This window comes from Rattus norvegicus, chromosome 8 (genome assembly GCF_036323735.1).
Source record: "Rattus norvegicus strain BN/NHsdMcwi chromosome 8, GRCr8, whole genome shotgun sequence".
NCBI classification, from domain to species: Eukaryota; Metazoa; Chordata; class Mammalia; order Rodentia; family Muridae; genus Rattus; species Rattus norvegicus.
Window position 1 is genome coordinate 60,493,477 of NC_086026.1, and position 20,845 is coordinate 60,514,321.

General features: G+C 44.3%; 1 protein-coding gene and 1 long non-coding RNA gene across 14 annotated transcripts in view; one reads left to right on the forward strand and one right to left on the reverse strand.

The window, feature by feature from the left end:
• Window positions 1-20,845, forward strand: part of LOC103693092 (uncharacterized) — a 38,359-nt gene that overhangs the window by 6,226 nt on the left and 11,288 nt on the right. Inside the window, exons 2-8 of one of the 13 annotated variants that reach the window (XR_010054172.1) lie at window positions 62-9,080; window positions 9,698-9,798; window positions 12,252-12,390; window positions 12,796-12,934; window positions 13,046-13,182; window positions 13,511-13,608; window positions 14,201-14,316. This is a non-coding gene — a long non-coding RNA (uncharacterized LOC103693092). Of the gene's footprint in view, window positions 1-61; window positions 9,799-12,251; window positions 12,391-12,795; window positions 13,183-13,377; window positions 15,372-20,845 lie in introns of those variants that run through there. The other 12 variants (XR_005488164.2, XR_010054175.1, XR_005488163.2 and 9 more) reach the window with 12 other exon arrangements.
• The window catches only part of Pou2af2 (POU class 2 homeobox associating factor 2), a 40,705-nt gene continuing 30,675 nt past the window's right edge, over window positions 10,816-20,845 (reverse strand). The window contains exons 3-5 of the mRNA XM_008766355.4: window positions 15,828-15,870; window positions 12,491-12,789; window positions 10,816-11,397 (exon numbers count right to left, since the gene is read on the reverse strand). Of these exons, the coding sequence (XP_008764577.2) occupies window positions 10,996-11,397; window positions 12,491-12,789; window positions 15,828-15,870 (744 nt within the window). The 3' untranslated portion in view covers window positions 10,816-10,995. The remainder of the gene's footprint in view (window positions 11,398-12,490; window positions 12,790-15,827; window positions 15,871-20,845) is intronic.

Consider the following 20,845-nt stretch of genomic DNA (forward strand, 5'->3'; position numbering starts at 1 on the left):
CTGGATCAATGCCCGGCCCTGACTCTGATTCCCTGACTTTGTGCCTCTCTGTTATACGCAGGAAAAGCAGAGGAAATACACTTGGATCCAAGTGCCCCTGGCCCTCATGACCCGACCCCTGGAGAAGCATCTGAGTTACCCGACATCCTGGTCAGCCGGAGCTGGGCTGGAGACTGGATGCTGCAGCTGATTCAGAGACTCAGCACCTAGGAAGGCTCCTGTGCAGGGAGAAAGGCAGAGATGCGACATTTTTAAAGTTTCACAAAACACGAGGCAGCACCCAAGTCCCTGGATCAGGAGATACACAGAATTAATGTTTTATACCTTCGGGTATAGGTTTGAGTTTTTTCCCCCTCATGCCAAGTATTTAAAACCTCTAGAAACCCATGATTTGACAATCAATGATTGCGCGATACTTTCAATTTGAATATTCAAAGGCTTAACAAAATGGACTATCTTCTGCAGAAATCCTGCACACAGGCACCCCACAGAGAGTCCAGAGAAACAGGGAGTGAGATCCCTTTGGGTCCTGACCCTTGCTTTTCTCTTATTTTTAAACATTTTGTCCACCTGCCCACAGACAGAGCAGGTGTCCTCAAAGATGCTCTGTGTTAGCCCCTCAAAGGCTTCTCAGAAGCCCCTGCTGACCTAGGCTGCTCCCTGTGGACCACCTGAACCAGGCTGGACAGCCGCAGTGATTCTCACCTGCCCACTCTCCATTTTAAGGGGAAATCTCCAGTTTTGGAGAGTGAACATGGCAGACAGAGGGTGTGGCATAGCGAAGGCCCACTTTGGGCCCGGGTTGCAGGCCAGAGGACAGCTACAGCAGAGGCCTAAGCTTTGTGCTTTGTATTCCTGCCTAGCTACAAGGCTTCCCTGTCTGCATTCTCCCCCTGCTAGGCCACAGACACGGGGGTTCCAGCGGGCAGTCCTTGGACATCAGCTCCCACTTTGTTCTTCGGAGCTGTGGCCCATCACAGCTGTTCTTGGTCATCTGAGATTTCTTTAGGCCAGGATTCCACTGCTGCAGGCAGCAGTCCCGATTCCTATGCTTTGGTTTGTTTCTCTTGTCTAGAGCCCCAGGCTTTTTACCCCATAGCACTTCTGGTTCTTTTAGAGGAAGGGTGTGGATGTTTTTGCTTTTGTTTTGTTTTTTGAAGGCTATGAAGAGGAAGGTAGAAGGAATTTGGAGTCAAACTGTCCTCTTGGACTCCTCACACATAACTTGGGCCCGTGCGACGTGTATTTTTGAAGCATTGCCCGAGTTCCTCTCTGTCCTGTGATTTGAACGATGAAGTGACTGGAGTGATACGGACTGTCAGGTCAACACAGGGGGACAGAAGGGTCCCCTTTTGCAAATAACCAGGACATTTCCAGAAATGCAGATAAAGTGATGGTATAGGCCTCTATTCTTTAATCCCCGAGTTGTCTGAAGTGCAACAAACAAACAACCCCAACAACAAAAACAAACAAAAAACAAAAACAAAACAAACAAAAACGGAAAAAAAAGCAAGCTTTAGATTCAAAAGCCTTCAGAAAAAAATATTTAAAAATTTAGAATATATTGGATATAGTGTATTAGATACAGAGTGTATAACAAACAGCTCAGCTAAGGGGTCTCTGGGGGTGATAAAAGCATGCTGGGTAGACCTCTCTGTCAGGCAGGTAGAGCCACACATCTGGAAAAGGGCCAGGGCCAGGGCCAGGGCCACTTGAAGTAGCATCCTGTGTTAGAGAGTGGGTGAGATGTGGTTGTATTTGGCCCAGCTAGTGTTTTACCAGCCACTGGAGCCTGAGGACCAGACCAGAGAGAGGACCCCGGGATCTGAGGGAAACCCTCTCCCTGGCACCACATCCTTCCTTCCTCTAGCCAACGTTTCCCCTTGCTTTCTTTCTCCTTTCTTGCTTTTAAGATTTCATGGCTGTCCTCTGGCTGTTTTGTTTATTCTCCCTCCTCCGTTTTCTATCCCGTGTTTTCTTCCTGTTGATGTTTTTCTTCATTTCTTCTCTCTCTCTTTTTTCCTCTCTGACTCTACATGTGCCTCTCTTTCCCCTCTTCGGGAGAGCTGTCTCATTCTTTTACACTAAATATTTTTCCTCAGTTCTCCTTTCACACAGGAATGAGCAGAGGTGGCTTGAGATCCCAGTTTTCCCTGGACAGTACCAAGGACATTGGTGCTGGTGACTGGGTTCTCCAGAGAGAACACAGGCTGGGAGACAGGCTCTTTAGAAGCCTGGTGTCTATAGAGAGAACAAAGAGCAAAGAAGTCTGCATCCATTCTCCCAGAAGCCTTTTCCTGAGCCATGGCTAATGTCCTGGGGGATTTGTGTGTTGGTGCAGTTCCTGAGGTTCTGAGTCTGATGCTATTGCTGGCAAATAACTTCCGGAAAAGATTTCCGCAGGCCCATTCAGAGAATCTTCCCTGTGCTATCTATACGGCAGGTCAGCTCAACATTCAGCAGTTTTGGATTCTTGTTCTTGTGACTGGAAAACCTCAGGACAGACATTTCAGAGCCAAAGCCAAGCTTCAGGAAGCAATGCTTTCTCAGTAGATTGCCTTTGCATTTCTCTCTGTCTCCGTCTCTGCCTCTGTTTATCCCCCCTCCCTGTCTGTCTTTCTGTCTCTATGTGGTGTGCATGTGTGTGTGCATGCTTGTGTGTCTGTGTGTGTATGACTATGTGTGTGTATGCATGTATGCATGTGTGTATATGCATGTGTGTCTGTGTATGTATGTCTGTGTGAGTGCATGTGTGTTTATGTGTGTGTGTCTCTGTGTGTGTATGTCTGTGTGTGTGTGTCTGTGTGTGTGTGATATCTAGAGCAACCAGCCATTTTGCCTTGAGATTCCAAATGCCTCTAGAACTGGGTACCCTGCTCTATTGCTTGCTCCTTCACTTCCCCATCCATCCATCCATCCATCCATCCATCCATCCATCCACCCACCCACCCACCCACCCACCCACCCACCCACCCACCCATTCCAGTGTTGAGATAGAATCCAGAGCATGCAGGGTAAGCACTCTACAACAGAACTACACCTCTAGCTCAGAAGAGCGTTTAAATTCTCATCTATTGTCCCTTGGTGCCAGACCTGTGTTGCATAGTAAATGGTAGAAGTAGTGTTCGGACTTTTGTATCAGCCCAAAGTCCTTGCTGGGTTATCAGTGTGTCCAAGGGGCTTACGACTACAGCATACTGATGACAGGATATTCCAGAAACATGGAGTCCTGAAGAAGCAACTGGCTAGTGGTGAGGTCATTATGCTGGTTTGTGGTTTTCCAACTAGAACCCTCTTCCTGGAGCCTTATTGCTTCTGGGATGCTTCCCTGAAAATCCAACAATCCCTGAGGTTGTAAAAATAAAGTGGGTGTGTCTGGCCTTCTGCCACAAGCTCCTCCACTTATAACACTATCTTGACGTTGGGTGTGGGAAAGGATATTGAAATGTTGAGAGGGAGTGCCATCTTGATCAGTGGCTTTCTAGCTTGTAGCTCCATTGTTGGCTTATAGAAAAGTCTGTGTGGAGAAGATGGGTCTCACTTTTGTAAGGCAGATCTTGCTTTTAAATGAGCCACCATCCATAGAGATGTTCGTTCCTTGAGCACCAGGTATGTACCAGGCACAGTAATGAGTACCAGGAGTGCAAAGATAAGTAAGCCTTGGTTTCTGCCCACAATGGTTCTGTTCTCCCATGTGCTCACTACCACGTTCCTAATGTAGATTCATTTACAGATTCATTCATTCATTCATTCATTCATTCATTCATTCATTCACTCATTCCCTCACCATTTATTCAACTACCATATGTTAATTGACTGGTCCAATTCTTGCTTTCCATCCGAACCTTCTCCCCTTAAAGCTCCTGTCCATAGTTTTCCCCATTCTCCCTAAATCAGCTTTTTAGATCTCTGCTTTTCCATGCCACAAACTCAGAAATCCTTCTGTTTGTTACTGATCATCACGAAGTCAGCAGCGCCTGGGGTGAGTAGAATGGGTATCATTAATGTGGAAAGTTGAAAGTTTTTAACAGAAAAAAAAATCGATGGTCTTTTGCATGCAAATGATACTGCACAGCATGAGGGTTTCCCCTCCAAAACAGGGCTTTATTAAACGCAGACATGTGCATATTAAAAGACCTTCAGAATAAGGAAAAGGTGTACTTATTCCTTCCAAATTTGACTATAGCCCCAAACTTTCCTTAGTAATGCAAAATTCTTTTGTCACCTCAATGTTGGGACACTGTTACCGAATGTTGTGGGGAATATCAAGTTCCAAAAGGTTGAATACATAGAAGAAAAAAATATTCATGGGTCCCTGGGAAGCATGTTTGGTCCATGTGAAAATGACCAAGAAGACTTGGAGATGGTGGCTATGTAGTGATGCACACATGGTCAGTTTCTCCCCATAGTATACATTCAGAATTCAGACTTACCTTTAAAAAAGGTAACGATGAGCCAACCTTGGATCGTTTGTTATCTCTACAAGTACCATACCTCACGGCTTGCGAAGTTACTGTTTAACTTAAAACATTTTTTTATTGTACCATGTTTCTAACATAAAAGTGTATAGTGAATGCTGTCGTGAAGAGCTGTGACTACTTCACCAAGGTTGAGAGATAAAAGGGCTGAGTGATCGTACATTTGTGTGGCACTCTAAGTATTGGGACTTCTGGATCCTTCCACTTAAGACTGAGGGGGAAGGTCTATTACTTTTCTGACTGTAGAAGGGCTAATATCTTGGTACTATTGTTAGGTCTGTCTATTTCCCTTTTGGAATTTGGAACTTTTAACCCTGTTTCTTCTTGCAGTCTATCGACGATGCATTGCGTAAACCTCTGTGTTTTATTTGGTCTGAAGTTATTGTTAAGAGATATTTATGCATCACACATCTAATAAAGCATGACACCAATGTCTGAAAATAACTCTGGCAAAACTTACTGTTACTTAGTTTGACCCTGGGAGATTATAGTTCTTGATTTATTATTGTGCTTGCTTTAATCACACCAGAAATATTAAGCCCCAAATAACTAATTTGTTATGTGTTCTTAGAAATACGTCAAAGTATACATGGTTAGTAAAAGATACACCAGTATTCTTTGTACTACTCAGAAGTTCAACATCGATTTTTATTCTTAAAGATGCTTTAAAATACTTAATCATCTATCTTAAGAATGTGCCTGTAAATTTTCAATATTCATCCATAGTCAACTTGTTTTAGAGGCCTGATATCCACAGCCAGAGGCTAAATAGCTGCTCATTTTTGTGGTAGCTTTAATTCAATCCGATGGAGGTTCACTGAGAATCTGCCGGCCCCAAGCCAGGTGAGTCATTCATGACTCCCCACCCCCCTGATCTTTAACTAAATCATCACTCTTTGTCTACAGCAGCTTTCTCAACCTTAATAATTCAACCCTTTAATACAGTTCCTCATGTTCTCCTCAACAATAAAATTATTTTCGTTGCTACTTTGTAACTATTTTTGCTACTGTTATGAATCATGATATAAATATCTGACATGCAGAGTATCTGTTAGGTGATCCTAGGGAGTCTTTTTTTTGTTTTTTGTTTTTTTTTTTAACAGTGCACTCCATTTATTTATTTACTTTATTTATGAGTACACTGTAGCCATCTTCAGACACACCAGAAGAGGGCATCAGATCCCATTACCGATGGTTTTGAGCCACCATGTGGTTGCTGGGATTTGAACTCAGGACGTCTAGGAAGAGCAGTCATTGCTCTTAACCGCTGAGCTATCTCTCCAGCCCGATCCTAAGGAGTCTTGACCCACAGGTTGAGAACCATCGATCTAGGGTGTAGGCAGCTGATCTTTCTAGAGTCAATGATCAGTGAACATGTTGTCTAAGACAAACAGTAGACAGTAACTTGAATAGAGAAGGCACTTTAGACAGGACCCAGCTGTTGACTTTAAAGTTAATTTTGGCAAGTCACTATGATGCCATTAGAGTCTAGGGTGACTTAATCCTTGGGATCAGTTATTATTTTGGTACTTTAAATAGAAGTGACTTTATTCCTGGCTATATTTTTAAATTTTCATATCGAAAAGGTAGCTCTTCAGGTACTTTTGTGTGCACTCCTCTCTAAGCAAGCACCTGAGGTTAGCACTTCTGTCCTCTTTGGGGACTTACTCTTGGGACACTTTAATAGTACCTTGCTATTGTTTAATTAACTCAGCCGTGGAAAGTCATAATGATCATTTAAAAGTATTAAATAAACAAAGTAAAGATGTGGTTTCCTCCTCTCATTCTTTGGGGGTTTGAATTACACCGTAAGAGAATCACAAACACTTCAACAACATGCTATGTGTTTCCAGTGATTCACCGGGTGATTCTCTAGAGGCAGGCTTTGCACGGGCCAATTTTATATTTCACTTAATTTTTATTGCATGAGTTTATTTATTTGTGCATGGGGTGTGGGCATAAGGGGTGTGTGTACGTCACAGTACACTCGTGGAAGTCACTTCTCCCCTTCTTACCATCCGGGAATTGGGGATAAGGACTCAGGACAGCAGGTTTCACCTACTAAGCCTGACTGCTGGTCCTTAAATTTCACCTTTGACTTTGGTATTTTCTTAAGTAGGTTGAACTTGGCATCGCCATTTTCACCCAATTTGAACCGTAAACATGCCCTGAGCCCTGGCATCCTAAAAGAGATGGCATTGTGAGCAGAGCCTCATAGTTTACTTTGGTTCTTCCATGGGAAGATATGAGTCAGAAGGCATCAAGGTGGGGGTTGGGGGCGGGGTGAGGGGGAAGAAGGAGAGGAGAGAGAAGAATGCATTTTTCCCCACATTCTAGTATTGTGCAACTATACTAGGTGTGGTTGATATCCACATGTTGAATAGGAAATAGTGTTTAGTTTCCCTGACATAACTTGGTAGTTTATTTCCAATTTTTAATAAGACATTTCTAGAACAATCAAGAGGACCAAATTAGAATATATGAAAGTGACATTGTCAAGGTAAACACAGCCCTTAAAATCATCCACCACTTGGAATTTATTAGCCTCATTCTTATTCCCTCCCCCTACCATAGGCCAGACAGCCATAATGGCAGTAGATGGAGAACGGGCTGTATGTGTCTTCCTTGTCATAGCTTAACCTTGTGGACAATATGAACCAAGTTAGACAATTTAAGAAGAATGGAGGCACCTTGGTGTGCTCTGTTTCTCTCTGCGTTCCTAGGCCTGGTAGACAGGCTCTATTTGTTTGAGAACCAATGTCTCTTCAGAGTCTTACAAGATAAATGAACAAAATGTTTGAGTAGATAAATGCAGAGCAAGCCAAGATGACGAATACTGAACATAAGAGCCAAGCAAATGTTAGAATCTTAATTTACAGGATCTACATTATACCATCACTACTTAGTAACCGTCCCTGGTGGGTGCTACGTACCCGTTGCTATTAAAACATTTACACAACCAATCTAGAAAACTGACTCTCAGGCCCTCGTGAAGATCCCTAATCCACAGAGGGCCCAGGTTTCTTCCTTCCAGTGTCAGGACCTGATGCTCAAGTCTGAGGATCAGCTGGATGACAGAAGGGTGTTTCAGAACTCCTGGGAACCAGAACAGAGATCTTAAGTGACAGAAGATTTCAGAAAGAACAGCTCTCCTCCGCTGCATTGGGTGATGCCATTTTTCCCAGGTGAGCACACACTAAGTAGAGTGGAGCTTAGGTTGACCTTTCCTTCTGTGGCATACTCAGTGTAGTGTACATCAGGACTGTCATGAGCCTGTTGTTTTGAGAGGTCTCTGCTAGCCACCAGCACTCAAATTGACCAAGTGTTCACCAGTGGATAAACAGATAAAGATGCCCCCCTTTCAATCCTCACTCCTGTGATTTGTGACAATATAGAGGAACCCCAGGGGCACACATTAAATGAAATAATGTTTGAGGTGCCCAAAGATAAGTGTTGTACGATCTCATCCATAGACATTGTATAGATGTATAGAGGTCTATACATTGTATTAACAGAGACTAAGGTGGGGAAGGAGAGGGAGCTAGCAAAGAAGTTGATCTTTGGGTACAAACTTACAGTTAGGATAAGCAAGTTTTGGCATATGACTGCACAGTAGAGTGACTACATCAATGATAACAGTTAATATTTCAAAAAACCTAGAAGAGATGATCCTCCTTATTGGTATTATAATAATTGAAGAAAGGATTTTAATATTCTACTGCCAAGACAGGATAAATGTTTTGAAGCCATGAGTATAATTCCCATGACTCGATCACTGGATAATGTTTGTATAATGTGTAACTATTGTGTTAGTTTTCTGTCAGCCTAACACAGACTAGAGTCATCTGGAAGAAGGCACCTCAGCCAAGAAAATGACCTCTTCAGATTGGCTTGTGGGCAAGTCTGTGGGGGGGCATTTTCTTAGTAAAGGATTGATGTTCGAGGGCGCAGTCCACTGCGGGTGGTGCCAACCCTGACAGGAGGTTCTGAGTTGTAAAAACAAACGCTGAGGGAGCCATGGGGAGCAGGCCAGGAAGCAGTGTTTCTCTTGCTTCCAGGTGACTGCCCTGACTTTCCGTCCTAATAGACTAAGCTGGAGTTTTGTAAGGCCTTCCCAAGCTGCTTTTGGCCACGATGTTTATCACAGCAACAGAAAGTAAATTAGAACATGCATATTGAAGTTCATGTTGTACCCCCACAGATGTATATAATCATTTTATATACATACATATATACATACATATGTCCGTAAGTGTGTGTGTGTGTGTGTGTGTGTGTCCGTGTGTCCGTGTGCACGTATGCACGTGTGCATATCTACAGCTGCCGAAAATCTGCTGTTGAGAGAAAGGAAGTCACCAGTGAGAGGTGGCTATATGCGAAACTCCTCTTTTCTTTGCTGCTACATGGGCACTCTCCAGGGAGGAAGCTTTGAGCACAAGGAAGGGGGAGGCTTTTAACTTCAGCATTTCTGTTCCTAGTCCTAAGCTAGGGGTGGTTTGCTGAGACCGAAAACTCCATCAGAGGAAGACATGTCCGCTAACTGCGGCTAAGTATGAATTCCTACCGGGATTAGAATTCGCACACCCTGACTTCCTAACTGAGGTAAAGAATAAGACAACAACAGAGGACATTTTGGGGACTCTTGTTGTGGTTGGCCCTGAAGTTATCTGTATTTTGATGCTAATTCCACTGCCCCAAGGACAGCTGCCTAGTCAAGTACTCAGGACTCAAGTGTCTTCACCAGAACCTTCTCCCCACTGAATTTGTAAAGTACATGTGAGGGGCAGGTACAGCATAGAAGGAGGCCTGTCTTTGCAGAAGGAAGGATGGGCAGGAGAGAAGTTTGAAGGAAGAGGAGGAAACTAGGATGGGAAGAAGAGAGGTGAGGAGAGAGGGGAGAAGCCATGGCAGATGATGTTAAGATTCTGCTCTGTGTATTTACAGGTTGTTATTAATGTTCTCAAGGGATGGATGGTACCGGGCTTTGTATGTTTAAGTGGACAATTATATCTTATCAGTTGGGTCAAAGGTTATTGTGTTGTGTGTTCTTTTATGTGAGGGTTTGAGTGTAGGAAATTGTGCGGCGGCAAGAGACACTGGGCCGCCGAGGAGTTGGGATGTGTTTCTGCCAAGATATCGAGATACCTTGGGGCACTGCGGTGCGGACCTAGCGGGGTAAAAGATAACTATACTTTTTCATTTTTATATTTTTACAACAGACTCTCTTGGAGAACTGGGCCAAACTGGAACTTTAGAAACCTTGGTAGAAAACAGGAGTCTTGGCTTCTAGAAGACAGGAGGGACCAGAAGGGTCTGAAAGGTATGAGAAGGAAAAAAATGAAAGAGTTGTGATAGGAGGTTGTGTCACCTACGGTCCTTGGTGTATGCACCCCCAATGTCAAGGTGTGTACAGGTCATTTATGACGGGTGTGACCTGTAGGTAACCACACTACCCAGTGGCCATTACTCCGCTCAGCAAAGAAATCCAGACTGCCCAGACTTATTAGAAGCAGATTCATGTTCCTGACATCAGTTTTTTTTTTTTTTTGTATATGGTAAATGCTATACATCTTTTCCCGATAAGCCACAGAGGTCTTTCTTTGCATAGCTGAAAAATTGAGATGACCCTTGCCTGGCAATATGTGCTTTCTCAATGTACCTTTGCCTCTTGGTGTCCTGTTTGCTGCCTGCAACAACCCAGTCTTACCTTCTACACTTTCTTTGAAATACATGAGTTGTTTTTCTATGATCATTGAATGCCCATTGCCTTCAGACACTCTGGTAACTGCAATGTACTCCATTCGTCAGATACTGCCCAGTTTATCTGAAGTTATCATTGATCAACCTTTTATGGGGTGGGGGGGGGATTCTGAAATAACATTTGGACATCCTGGGTAAAACTTTACCTTTACAGAGCCAATCTCCTGACCTCATACTATTTTATCGACCATAAAGCTCTTATATCTGGTGCTATATATATTTTTTTTACTGGGCCTTTACAAGTCCTTGTAATAAGGGAAATGTGTATAATACTGTACACTTTAAAGTCACATGCTATATAAAGTGAGTTTTGTTTTACCTGCTCCAAACTGCATATACCATTTCCTCTCTCTTTTGCTAAATACACATAGTTTATAACAAATTAAAAATTAGACAGGAAAATCATTGTTTTATGATCTACATAAAGTTTTTTTAATGCAATATAAGAAAAATAACCAGTGCCAAAAAAACAATGCTTTAAAGGTAACAGAAATTTTAGAATGAAATGGGTAACCAAAGTTCTAAAGTGGCCTCCTTGTAGAGGGCGTCTCATTAGGATGCGACCCACAAAATATTTGATTGACATTGTAGTGTTTTGTAGGGGTTTTTTACATTGGATAAGAGCAGAGATGTCAGGACACTGACAGAATCGTGCTGTAAACTAAAATCCAGTTCGGAATGAACTAGCACGCCTAGAAGAATCTGTGGACACAGGGTCCAGCTTCTATAAGGATGCAGAAGTCCTCTGGCCTGCTCCTCAGTAAGCTCTCCGGCATTCATAAGAGCCCCAGGCCATACTGCCATCTTCTTTTGTCCAAGGTGAAGGATCATGAAGGGAAGAGACATCTGACCCTTCCTCTGGGGAGAGGGGCCCCACCTTGGGTGGGAGGTCATTTGACACTGTCATGAAAGAAGTGAAGGGGTAAGGAGGTGGGGTGGGGTACCCCGGTGTGTGGTGCAGGTCTTCCAGGGCATGCAGCGAGTAGGGCTGAGCCCCAGCAAGGGACGCCCCCCACCCCATGTTCCTGTGCTGGGTGCTGCTTCCTGACTCCAGTTGGGAGAGACAACTGGTGCTGGGTGGCAAGGTCTGCAGGGCATCGGCAGGCATAGGGTCTGGCTGGCTGGGACCATCTGGTACCGTCTGTTCCCAGGAGTCTCTCTAAGGAAAATGGCAAAAGCATAGGAATTATCCTTTAGTCGATGCTCTGAGGATACAGAGATGCCACCGGACCGAGGCATCCGGAGAAGCCCTGCATGCTTCCGCTGCTGCTGAAGCCTGCATCGCAGGCAGCTTTCCCCGCCGGTGTTTGACCCTAAGCCAGGAAAGTCTGAGTTAATTTCTACCTGAGGGTGTTAGTCTGAGCCCTACATTCCTCTTCACGGAAGCAAGGGAAGGCAGCACTTGTTTCTGGTTTGGAGGCGTAGTAACCCTCCAGTGACACAGGCTCTAGAATGACCTGGGCTTGGGGCTCCCTACTTGCTCAGTGGTGCTTTTCTTGGGGTGGACTGGGTTCATTCACAGTACCATCTACCCCTCCCGACACTGAGCTGCTCATCTGTGGAATGGGACACAGATTTCTTGAGTTGCTGCAAGCCATACATGAACAAAAGTCTGTGAAAGTCCTTGCCACAGAAGAAGGTTAATTCCCGGGCCCACCCTTTTGGTCTAAAATTCCACCTTCAGCCATTCATTCTATTGTGGCAGAAGGCTTTGCAGTTTTCTATAAAAGGACTATTAGAAGCTTTTAGATCTTTCTGAACTTCAGAGGGATCAAGAGAGAGAGAAAAGGGTAGGAGGGCATGTTGTGAGGAAGCTAGAGCTGAGGGACTGGTGAGGAAGTGGAAGAGGAAGCTGGGTCAATCTCTTTGGGGAGCTTATCTAATCCTATCTAGAAATGACTTCAACCTTTGCTCCTTAGGGCTCAGAGGCCTGAAGAAGTCTTGCCTGGACAGCTTGGGGAAACATTTAGCAAACACAATAGTAACAAAATGAATGTAAATTCTCTCTTACAGGCCCCTGCATCAAAACCCTAAACTTCTGGTTGTCTTGGTTGATGCGATCCTTGAACAGGACTTCCTCAGAAGTGCCCCAGCAAAGCCAGCCTGATCCAGCACCTCCAGGTGTGAGCAGAGCAGCCTCAGGAATTCCCAGGTGAGTCCATCTGGCCTCATCTTGGTTACCATGCATGAATGCTGGGCCACAGGACCTGGGACCTCCCCTTCCTCCCTGCACATGAAATAACCATACTCACAAAGACGAAATGAGTTGGGTCGCTGGGGAACGGAGGTGGCAAGAGTGGTGGCAGAGCCGAAGTGCTGAACAGGGAACCCGGCGTGGGCGTCAGCGCCGGTGGGCGGTAGTCCCCGTAGGGCTCTGCCAGGTAGGACTCCAGCAGGCCTGTGTGACTCTGTCCAGCTGAGGACTCACAGGCAAAGGGCTTGGTCACGCTGGACATGTAGAGGTCATTTGAGAACTGTTTGCCGCTATGGAAGTCGGAGTCAGACAGGAAAGACCTCCTGACCCCGTAGTAACCTGACATCACTGGTGATCCTGTAGCCAAATGAAAGAGAAATGGGCCAAGGTTTCAAGTAGGAAGCTCAGAGCACTGCGGTTCTGCATCTGGTATCATATGAAATGATGGTACCCACACGCGCCTGACACCATCGTTAATGGAGAAACCTACATGTCTTCTATGGTATGCGGTATTCCTGTTTCACTGTTGCAAGTTCACTCTGGCTTTAGAGACAGATTCATGTTAGATGTAGAATAACTTCACCTAGAAAGTGATTCATCATGTATCTTTCAGGTCCAGATACTTCTAAGAAGAGGCACAGAGAGTTGTTAGAGAATCCCTTGGTATGGTATTTTGCCCAGCGTCAACTGTCAACTTGACATAGTCAAGAGCCAATTGCTAAGAGAGTCTCAAATGAGTGTCCTTTTCAGGTCAGTCTGTGGGTATGGATGTAAGAGACTGCCTTGATTACTAGGTGATGTTGGGTGTGCCCACTGCAGGAGGCACTATTACCTGGGCTGTATAAGAAAGCTAGCTAAGCGTAAGCCTGTGAGTGAGTCAGCATCTAACATTCACCTTTGCTTTCTGCTCCTTTCCTGCCCTTGACTTCCCTCGATGATGGACAGCAATCTGGAAGCTGAAATAAGCCCTTTCCTTCTTAAAGGGGGTTTTGGTCACGATATTTGTGGCAGCAACTGAATCAAACTGGAATATTTGGAATCTACGCCTTTTGATGGGACTATAAACATCTTTTCACAGCTTCTGAACTACATCCCATAATATACATGACCGCATCCATCACAGACAGCCAAGAGGCTGCTTCTGGGATTTTTTTCCATCCAGTAATATCTCTCTGGGTAAGATGATACACACGTCACTCACTTCAGGCCAGGGACAGGTGTGTTGTCTTTTGATTTTTCTGCACACCGGTCTTCACCACCATGTCTCATGCCCAGCCTGCATCAAGAGATGGCTTGCCCCGAGCCAATATGATTACAGAGGAAAAACAACAAAACCCTCTGACATGGCTGGCTTTGATGGGTCTAGTGTTATTTGCTGCCCCCTTGTGGTCAGACTGGATTCCCTCATTCGCCTCTCCAGGACGTATAGCAGGTTTCTGAAGAGAAAGCTTGGCAGAGTTTTGTTAGGAGGAACAGAGAGAAAGGTTGAAACTGGCGAGAGTTTTAAATAAGAAAAGACTAATGAAATGGTTGCTACACTTGACACTCTCTGACCCTGTAGTCGTCTGTGGCAGGAAATGGATGGTTGTCGAGAATCCGTTTGGGGCGCCGACTCCAGGTCCCTATAATTTATCATTTTTATATATTCCATCTTAGACCTTTTTATAACTTGCACTTGCTTATCTTAAATTGCCTTCTCAGACCCTCACAACTCACTTAAGCTCCCATATCCTCAGACCTTTATACATCTTAAATTTCTTTCTTAAAGGGCCGAGATGTGGAGAAGTTGCCCGCCCCTCTCTTCCCTTCCTCCAACAACAGAGTCCCATTGAGCTTTGTCCTTACCCACCCCACCCAGAAGAGAAACCAAGTTCCCCACCTAAGGTAGTATTTTATGTTTTGCTCTTTACTCTGTGACTTGCTATTGCTATCTTCCCAGGAGGTCTAAGAGCTCGGTGGTGGTAGATCATGTCTCATGCACTTCCTGGTCTGTAGACCCGGGAGGGGAATGCTGCATTCAACATGCCATGCAAATGCATTTATTTGCGGAGCCGCTCAAGTCCCCCACCAAAGCCTTCAAGCACGCTTTTGGCTCACTACACTTTTGTTTTAAATCCACCAATTTCCAACTGGCCTGGAAGCCGGTGAGCCAGTCAGCGAGTAAAATTCGTCTCTGCTTTCTGCTTCAAGTTCCCGCTCTGGCTTCCCTCAGTGATGGATTCTGTGGTGACAGTTTTAATTTTAAACACACTTTCCTGGGAGAGAAATCTGGGCGAATAAAAGTTCATGCCACGAAGTTATATCCCACAGATTGGTGAGGGCGGTGAAGAGGTAGAAGGTGCTTCCAAGGTGGTGCCTTTATATTTCTAATTTCAAAATGAAAACCAATCGCGAAGAAAAGCCCTCTGCTTTCCCAAGTGTATCCATTTCTCCTTAAAAAGGAGAGGAAAATTCTAGAAGGTTGGAGAACCTGCAGAAACCCCTCTTAGTACAAAAGAGCAGATGCAACCAAATTTGAATGGAGTGAACGTGAGGGGAAAATACAGCAGAGACATTTACATCGACTGTCTGGGATGCTTCAGAACATCTTTTCCCGTGCATCTTGGGAAGTGTTAAATCATTTTGGAGTTTGAGGTCTGGAAAGGGATACTGTGTGGTGGGGTTGGGCATGTGTGCACAAGGATGCTTATGACTAGTAAGAGAATTCCTTTCCCATCCTCACAGGACTGCGGAATCCAGACACACCAAAGTGACACAAATACAATACCCAGACTTCACTGTGTGATGTGTAGGAGAAACTTAATAAATGTAGCTCTGACCTCTCATGCTCCCTTCTCCTTTTATCTATTACAGTAGTTTCAACCTTCCTGATGCTGTGAACCCTTTAATAAGTTCCTCATGTTGTTGTGACCCCCAACATAAAATTATTATCATTGCTACTTCATAACTGTATTTTTGCTACTGTATGAATTGCGATCTGATATGCAGAATATCTGATATCGTGACCCACAGGTTGAGAACCCGAGGTGGTATCCAGCCATGATGCCAGAGCTTTAGATGTTTCAACATTAGGCCCAGAGCCTGGTTACTGTTGCTTTTGCCTAGAAGTTTCTTTCAGGCAGGAAATCAAAAGGTCCACTTTGCAAGTCCTAACCAACTAAGTTCAGGATGATTCAATGAGATCTATCTTCACCGACCAGTTCTTTTTTTCCTCAAAGAAGCAAAAGTGAGAATGTGATGTGTTAACAAAACATTGGAAGCTTTGGGCTGGGACGGAGGTGCACAGCATGTGCACAGCCCTGGGCTTGGTGCTTCCCCACACCAGAAAACAAAGCACAAATGGCTCAGTTGCTGCTTAAAAGGGAGTAAATTGCTTGTTGAGTTAAAGGTCTCACCTGGCATCTGGACGAACGGAGGTTGAGAGGAGCTGACGCTGCCCTAGAAGGCAAACAGAAACAGGTGTTTTCATCCTTAGTTACAAGCTTGAACTTAATTTTTAAATCAGGAACATAGTTTTCAAACTATCCTTCTTCCCTCCCTCTTTCCTTCTGTCCCTCCCTTCCTTTTGTTTTTGGGTGTGAATGTGTGTGTATGTTTGGGTGTATATATGTGTTTGTACATATGTATGATGTGTATATGTATGTGTATGTGCATATGTATGTGTTTATATATGTGTATGTGTGTATATATGTGTTTGTGCATATGTGTACATTTGTATATATGTGTGTATGTGTATATATATGTATTTGTGCATAAGTGTGTATGTGTGTGCATACATCGTGGGAGGGTGCACAAGTGGAGGTCAGAGGACATCTTGCAGGAGTCAGGTGTGTTCTTCCACCTTCCAGGTGTTGAATTTAGTTCCTCAGGCTTGGAGGTGAGTCCCTTTACTACTGAGCCCCAACACCGAAGCCTTATCTTAATTCCTAGTAACTGTGACTACAATCCTATTTAGAAATAGGATCTTTCAAGGTGTAATTACTTAAGATGTGGTCATTCTGAATTAGGATGTGCCCCCAATCCCAGATGACTGATGTCCCTGTAAGAAGAGAAGAGGAACTGGAGAGATGGCTTAGGGGTTAAGTGCATTGGCTGCTTTTCCTGAACAGGTTCAATTCCCAGCACCCACACCGTGGTTCCCAACCTCTGTAACTCCAGTCCCTAGGCATCTGATACCCTCTTCTGGCCTCTGTGGGTACTGCATGCAGGCAAAAAATCTATCAACAAAATATAAAATGATTTTTATTTTTTAAAGAAGAGAACGCTCAATGATACAGACACGGTAGGGGTCATATAGAGACAAGAAAAACATGGATACATTAACTTCATGATTGGAGATCAAGGTACCCTGGTGATCACCAGCAGAAAGGAGGACGAGAAAGGGATTCTGTTCCTGCAGCTCCAAGGGACCAGGGCCTGCTCATATTTCCAGAACCAGTGTTTGTCCTGGTTTCAGCGATCTCTTTTGTACTTGTCTGTGCCTATAGCTGCTGTGAGAGACTAATGATACAGAAAAGTAAGGAATGTATGGTTGGGCAAGACGTCGCATGTGGGTGTTGGGGAAGCACACCCAGGACGGGTGATGTGGTACAGACAGCAGAATGAAGGCCTCTAGATGTGTGGAGCCTTCGAATACTGCAAATGGGGGCAGGCAAGTCAGCCGTGCAAGCACCAGGGTGTGAGTCTGGGTTTCCAGAAGCCATGTAAAAACCTGGGTAGGCAGCATGCCCTCACCTTAGGGGTGGGCATTACAGATGGGTGTATCCCTGAAGCTCGCTGGCCAGCTATTCAAGCTGAATTCATGAGCTTCAGGGTTAGTGGGAGAGCAATTGAGGAAAGACATTCAACGGTGACTTGAGACCTCTACCTGCACACATACACGTGTGCACACATCACACATTATACAACGGCACACACAGAGTCTCACATAAGATACAAAAGACAAATATTACAAGAGCAAATGCTAGGTCCAAAATGGCCCCCAATAGAGTCCATGGTGAAAATACCTTCCAAGGAGGTCGAGCATCCTTAAGACCTCAGGCTGAGCTCTTAGCCTAAACCCTCCAGGTCCTGCAGACTCTGAGAGCTGGAGAGGCTTCACAGACTCTCAGGCAATCACCTTGCATGTTTCCAATGCCACACACCCAATGTCCAACAACAGAGAACTCAGTGCTCTGGCTGCCTCCTCTCCTTTTCTCTTGTCCTCTGACTCTTTAATCTCAGCAGAAAGGGGTCTGCTGTCTTTTCTAATCAGCTTTTTCCTGTTCAGAATAGGTTTAACTAATTCTACATAGTTTTTCGAATATTTGAAGATAATCCATTATTTTCCAAATGTTTATGTGTGTGCACACATGTGTATATGTTTACGTATGTATGTGTGTGCACATACGTGTATATGTTTTGTGTGGGGGGGTGTTTAAAGACCAGAAGAGGTCAATCTTGTCCACGTTGATTTATGAGACAAGATGTCATTGGGAGCCTTGGAGATCGGTGACTAAGTGAGGCCAGTTGGCCAGCAAGCCCTGGGCATATTCTTGTTTCTGCCTTCCTGGCTTTGGATGCCAAGTGTGTGCCATTATGCCCAGGTTTGTATGTAATTCTGGGTACTGAGCTCAGGTCCTCATGTTTGTGGTAAGCGTTTTACAGACTGAGCCATTTTCTGAAAAGCACCCCTGCTAACTGTCTCTCTAGTCACTCTATCTACGATAATAAATACTGCAGTCTGGGGGCTTAGCCTTTATTCCACACTTCCGGGAACTGGGACTCCGAGGTCATGGTTTCGTTCTTGTTTGGGTCCCTTTTTGGTTTGCAGTCTTCTCGTTGTGACTTCAAGTGATACACAGAGGTCACGTATCTGGTATATTAATTACCTCCAAGTCTCCACCCCTGAAGACAGCCATGCTGGAGGTTAGGCTTCATCCTGGAAATCTTGAGGTCTCAATCATTCTGTCCATAGCTCTGACTTTGAATTCTGTCTTCCAGGTAAAATATCATCATGCGATCCCCCACTCAGTGGCAGCATTTGTTTAAGAATGAATACTGTAGAACCAACATGTCTGTGTTTGAATCCCAGGTCTGCCTCCTTATTTTGAACTCTGGTTAGAACATAGCCATGAAGTGCTTAAAATAGCACTTGGCATAAACAGCCAGCATATTATAGCAGTCCCCTCCTATCACTGAGGCATACATACACTGTGTTATTCCTACTTCCACATGTTGATCAAGTTTAGCTTATAAGTCAGGTATGGTAAGCGGTAGTTAACAATATAAAACAAAATTAATATAGCATCCTGTAATAAAATTGCCCACATCACTTCTTCTTTGGAGTAATTATTAGTGGAACCAGGGTGACTCAATATTAAGCGCTGAGATCCTGTCAGAGTTAGCCTCATAACTGAGAAGTCTGCCTCCTTTTGCTGTGTTGGGTGGGGACTGAACACATTGCCTGAGTGTTGCAGACAAGAGCTGCACCACTGAGTTAGATTCCCATCCCAAGAAGAAGGCTTCCAGAGACTGGAGCACAGACAGCATTTATGGTGCAGATCCACTGGACAAAGGTAAAATCCATCTCATCTCGGCGTGGTACCTGGTAGAACAGCAGGTAACTGCTCCTCAGAATGGCTACAATGTAAAACATGAATTATTCATCGATGAGATTCTCCACTGAATACCTTAAAACTGCTGTTGGCAGGGAGCAACCCAAACTGTGAATCTATGAGTTGAAGGGATGAGTATAATACAATTTTGCTTTTGAGACAAGGTTTCACTATGTGGTCCAAGCTGGTCTTGAACTCAGTCCTGTGCTGTCCCGTCCCTCCAGCTGGGAGTACTGATGAGTACTGATACTCTTGACTAAGTTAAGTGACAGACAGGAACTCTTAGATACTCAGTGGCCAGAGAGATGCAGATCAGGATCTGTTTGACCAAATCATAGATGAGCTGGATTTGGTACAAGTTCCCATGCAGCCAGGAGCCCTGCTGTTCACCATACCCTCCCTGTTTCTGGTTGTCCATCAGGGTCTCCTCTAGAAGGATTGATTCTCTTGCAGACCTCTGATACCTTCTGACTTCGGTCTCAGCCTCCTTGTCCTTGTGGTGGCATTGGTAGCTGTTCTCGGTACTTCTCTGGTAGAGTCTGATGTTGCCTCCACTTCCCTATTTCTCCTTCCTTATCTTGCTCTGGCCAAGCCGGGTCCAGGATAAAGTTATGAATCAAAGCTCAGTTGGATGCCTGGGTCTTTCTGATATTTGTAAGTCCCGGACATCATCGGTTTCTCTCCTCAGCACCAGCCCGCCAGTCTCTGCACCACACTGGGCTGCAGGCAGGCAGGCTGCTCACTGTGGCTGATGAAGATTCATCTGGCTTCTACAATTCTGCTCTAAAAGTTCCCCCACCTTTCCCGTCCGCCACTACCAATCCTGAACATGCCGCTCCTTTCCTCTCTCTGAATAGCCTTATTACCATGGAAATACCAGTGCTATTCCTGCCCAAACCCAATTTTAATATGAGAGGCTCTACCAGTTAGGACTCTAGTTAATTTTATTTATACTTTGACAAAAAGAAGCCTCCTGCATTCTTTCCTTCTATCTAATTTTATCTTGTCTGCACTGTGGGAATTATACACTATTGCCATTCTTTATGGTCATCTGTAAAATTTTACCGTGCAGACTTAACAAGACCTGCAAACAATGTCTAAAACCTACTGAAAGACAAGAACCCAAGAACATTAATTCTCACTACCATTTTGCTATGGTCACTTTTATTCCTTAACTCGAGCAACTACAATTTAGACACTACCATTGTATTAAGCCCATCTCTGCTGTGTTTACTTCTATGCTTACCTTTCCTCTGGTTAGTATTTGTCCAGACTTTCTATATTAGCTTCATCTTTTAAAAGCAACTTTCTATAAAGTTCCTTAAATGTGTGTATTTTTGAAGTAATTTACTTCAGGTTTTATTTTAAAAAATAATTTCTTTTGACCTTGCTCTTGGAAGATTATGTTTCTGGCTTTACAACCAGAACTTTTGAATATTTAATTTCTTGGCACTTTGAGAACATAAGCTCGCCACCGTCTTTGGCTTCCATAATTCCGGTTAAGAAGTCTGCTGTTGCATATATGGTGTGTGTGTGAGTGTATGTGTGTGTGTGTGTGTGTGTGTGTGTGTGTGTGTGTGTGTGTGTGTGTGTGTATCTTTTCTGCCTTCCAGGATTGTCAATCCAGCTTACATTGTCAAGAAGTAAACCACATCCCTCTTCACTCTGCTTGGTACAGGATGCACTTTGTGTCTTTGTTTTTCTGGGGTTTCATGTCTTTCAGCAGGTTACGACCACTTCCAACCATTGCCTCCTTAAACTTTGCTCTAGTACATCCTTGGAGACTATTCAGATACATCTTGGATCTTTCTCTTTTA